Consider the following 2,706-nt stretch of genomic DNA (forward strand, 5'->3'; position numbering starts at 1 on the left):
TGTTATTTTTAAGTTAAATATTTTTATTGATAATCAGAGAGAGAACAGTTATAAATAAACATTTAACAACAGAGTTCCAAACCACATAAACCATAAAATGGCAGAATCAAAGGGGAAAATAAGCAATCCACCAAAAATTATTAAAGTTCTCAATATCCCTACTGTGATAGTTAGAATAATGCCCGTCCCCCAAATTGTCCACGCCCTAATCCCTAAGACCTGTGAATATGTTACTTTAAAAAAACACACAAAAAAACCCCTCTAAGGCAGAGATGATGATGTGGAGCGATGGAGCAGCTGGAGACATTAGATCCAGAGAGGGAGAGTGACTGTGTGCTGAAGACCTGGGGGGTACTACTGGGGAAGGATTGCATGGAGGGGATTGTAACCATGGCAATGAGACGATAGGATAGAATGAATGTAAAACTAATGTTCTCCCATGTAAACGATCACACAATTCACAATAAAACATTTAAGAAAAAAAAAAAAGAATACAAAAAAAATTAATCTCAATTTAATATCATACCAATAAAACCACCTTGAGATTTTTTCAGAACTAAATAAACATTTTTATGGAAAGAAAAAACAACAACCCTGTATTCACTTTATTTATTTTCATACCTATGAAACAAAAAATATATTCTTATTTAAATATCCAAAGGGTACATTTTGCTAGTTGTTCCATAGGGTTTTCAATGACTGCTTTTTTTGTGTGTGCAAGATCACCAAATCTTTTTTCCCAGGCACCTGACCATATGGATGGACTTGAACCTTCAACCTTTCAATTAGCAGCAGCTGAGCATATTAACTATTTGCATCACCTAAGGACTCCACTGAGATCACTGCCCTTCTTGAGTCCCAGACTTTGGGGTAGTGAGGAAGAGTTCCTGGGTGGCACAAAGAAAGGTAAGTGCTTACTACTAACTGAACAGTTGGCAGTTTGAACACATCCAGAGGCCTTCTGAAAGGTCACAGCCATGAAAACCCCACGAAGCAGTTCTACACTACTCACGTGGGTTTGTTGGGAATTGGAGCTGATTCACTAGCAACTGAATAGGTAGGGTAGAGATGAACCTCCAGGTCATCTGTCTAGTCCCCTTTAGACAAGGCCTCAACCTAGGCCTTGGGACACATACTTCCGGGAGATGTTGGAGAGGTGGGGGAACCTATACCCTCTTTGGGATAAGCACATCAGCACTAAAAGTCTTGGAAGTCTGGAAGCAGAAGAATCTTCTCAACATTGTGTACCCAGTGCTTCTTACCAGGTACTCATGAACGACACTCAGGACCTACAATGGTAACTGCTGTCTGAAACCCAACAGGGACATGCTGGGGATTGATTCAGTCCTGTTTGAAGATCTCACTAAGCCATTCCATTTTCTAGCATCTCTACTCATTAGAAAGTTCTTCCATTAATTTGATCACTTTTGTCCTCTGAGATGCTTGGAGAAAATACAGTGCCCCTGGCAACACGACAGTCCTTCAGTTATCTGAAACCAGTTGTCCATGTCTCCCTCCCCTTGTCTCACCACCTAACTTTTCTTCCCAGCTGAGTCTTGTCTTCCTACAACAGGGCTGTCCAGACCCTCAATTCTGGGTGCCCACCAGCTGTGTGCTTCCCATTGAGGGCACCCTGCAGTCAGAGCCCTAACTCTCTAGCCTTACGAATCAGTGACCTACATAGATCACAAGCAACTGTCTGCTTGAAAATAAAAGCAGTTGCTTGTCTTCATCTAGACTGTCAATTTCATGACGGCACCTACCTGATTTGTTTTTGCGGACTCCCTGAAGCATCTACTATTGTGTATGTCTCTCTTCCCTCCCTGTTTAGAACACTACTCCCTGTAGCAGAGACCAAAGAATTTAGAGTCTACAGAAGAGTGGGGAGGAGATGAGACAAAGATCACTGTTGTTTGATTCTTGCTATCTAGTGATGTCGCAAGGACAGAAAGTTACTTGAATTAAATTATAGCACAAGGAGAAAAGTATTGTAGCAGGAACTGGGCAGATGTGCCTGGGAAAGCCTCGTCCACAGTTGAAGGTGGAATAGATGGAGGAATTGGGACCGTTCATGTGAGGGGCTGGCTTCTGGCTGAGGAGGACAAGCAAGGACCCCTACAGACCCCACTAAGTGATAGCTCTGGTGATCCCTCACTCACCTGTCACATAGGGTCACCTCAGGTTTCCGTCTCACCCAGGGAGAGTTGGTGTGGAGAGGAAACAAGCCAGCCATGAGGTAGTCCCCTGGGAGGCTGAAGTCAGGGGAAGACGCCATTTCATGGCAGCCTAAAGCCCAGCAGCAGCAGGCCAGGGACAGCTGCAGGCCTAGTAGGTGAGTGGCCCGGAGGAGCATGCTGGCCCAATGCTGGAGTGTGACATGGCTGAGAAGCCCAGAGGAGGGGAGGCTGGCTGTTTAAATAGAATACAGGGCAGCTGCCTGGATGCATAGCAACCACACACTGGGGGCAAGGGGTGGGACCCGGCCCTGGTGTAAAGACCGGGTGTTTGGCTTGGCCTTCCGGGGCCTGCGGTCCCACAGGAACCAGGCAAGGCAGAGACTTGATGCAAACCAGGCGACAGCACAGGCTGTCCCCTCCGGTGGTTGTGGTTTTGTCCCTGCTAGGGGAGCCCTGTTGTTTTTTGTTCCTGTCAACCTGTACGGAGGGTGGCTGTCAGGGAGCTGTGGGCTCTGGAATCCCCTAACTC

General features: G+C 45.8%; 1 protein-coding gene across 2 annotated transcripts in view; it reads right to left on the reverse strand.

Moving 5' to 3' along the window:
* LOC102812092 (taste receptor type 1 member 1-like) overlaps positions 1-2,353 on the reverse strand; it is a 12,879-nt gene extending 10,526 nt beyond the window's left edge. For both annotated transcript variants that reach the window (XM_006873109.1, XM_006873108.1), the window contains exon 1: positions 2,160-2,353. In XM_006873109.1, coding sequence (XP_006873171.1) covers positions 2,160-2,353 — 194 coding nt within the window. The remainder of the gene's footprint in view (positions 1-2,159) is intronic.
* Between the last annotated feature and the right edge of the window lie 353 nt (positions 2,354-2,706).

Source organism: Chrysochloris asiatica, unplaced genomic scaffold, assembly GCF_000296735.1.
Source record: "Chrysochloris asiatica unplaced genomic scaffold, ChrAsi1.0 scaffold00223, whole genome shotgun sequence".
Taxonomy (NCBI): domain Eukaryota; kingdom Metazoa; phylum Chordata; class Mammalia; order Afrosoricida; family Chrysochloridae; genus Chrysochloris; species Chrysochloris asiatica.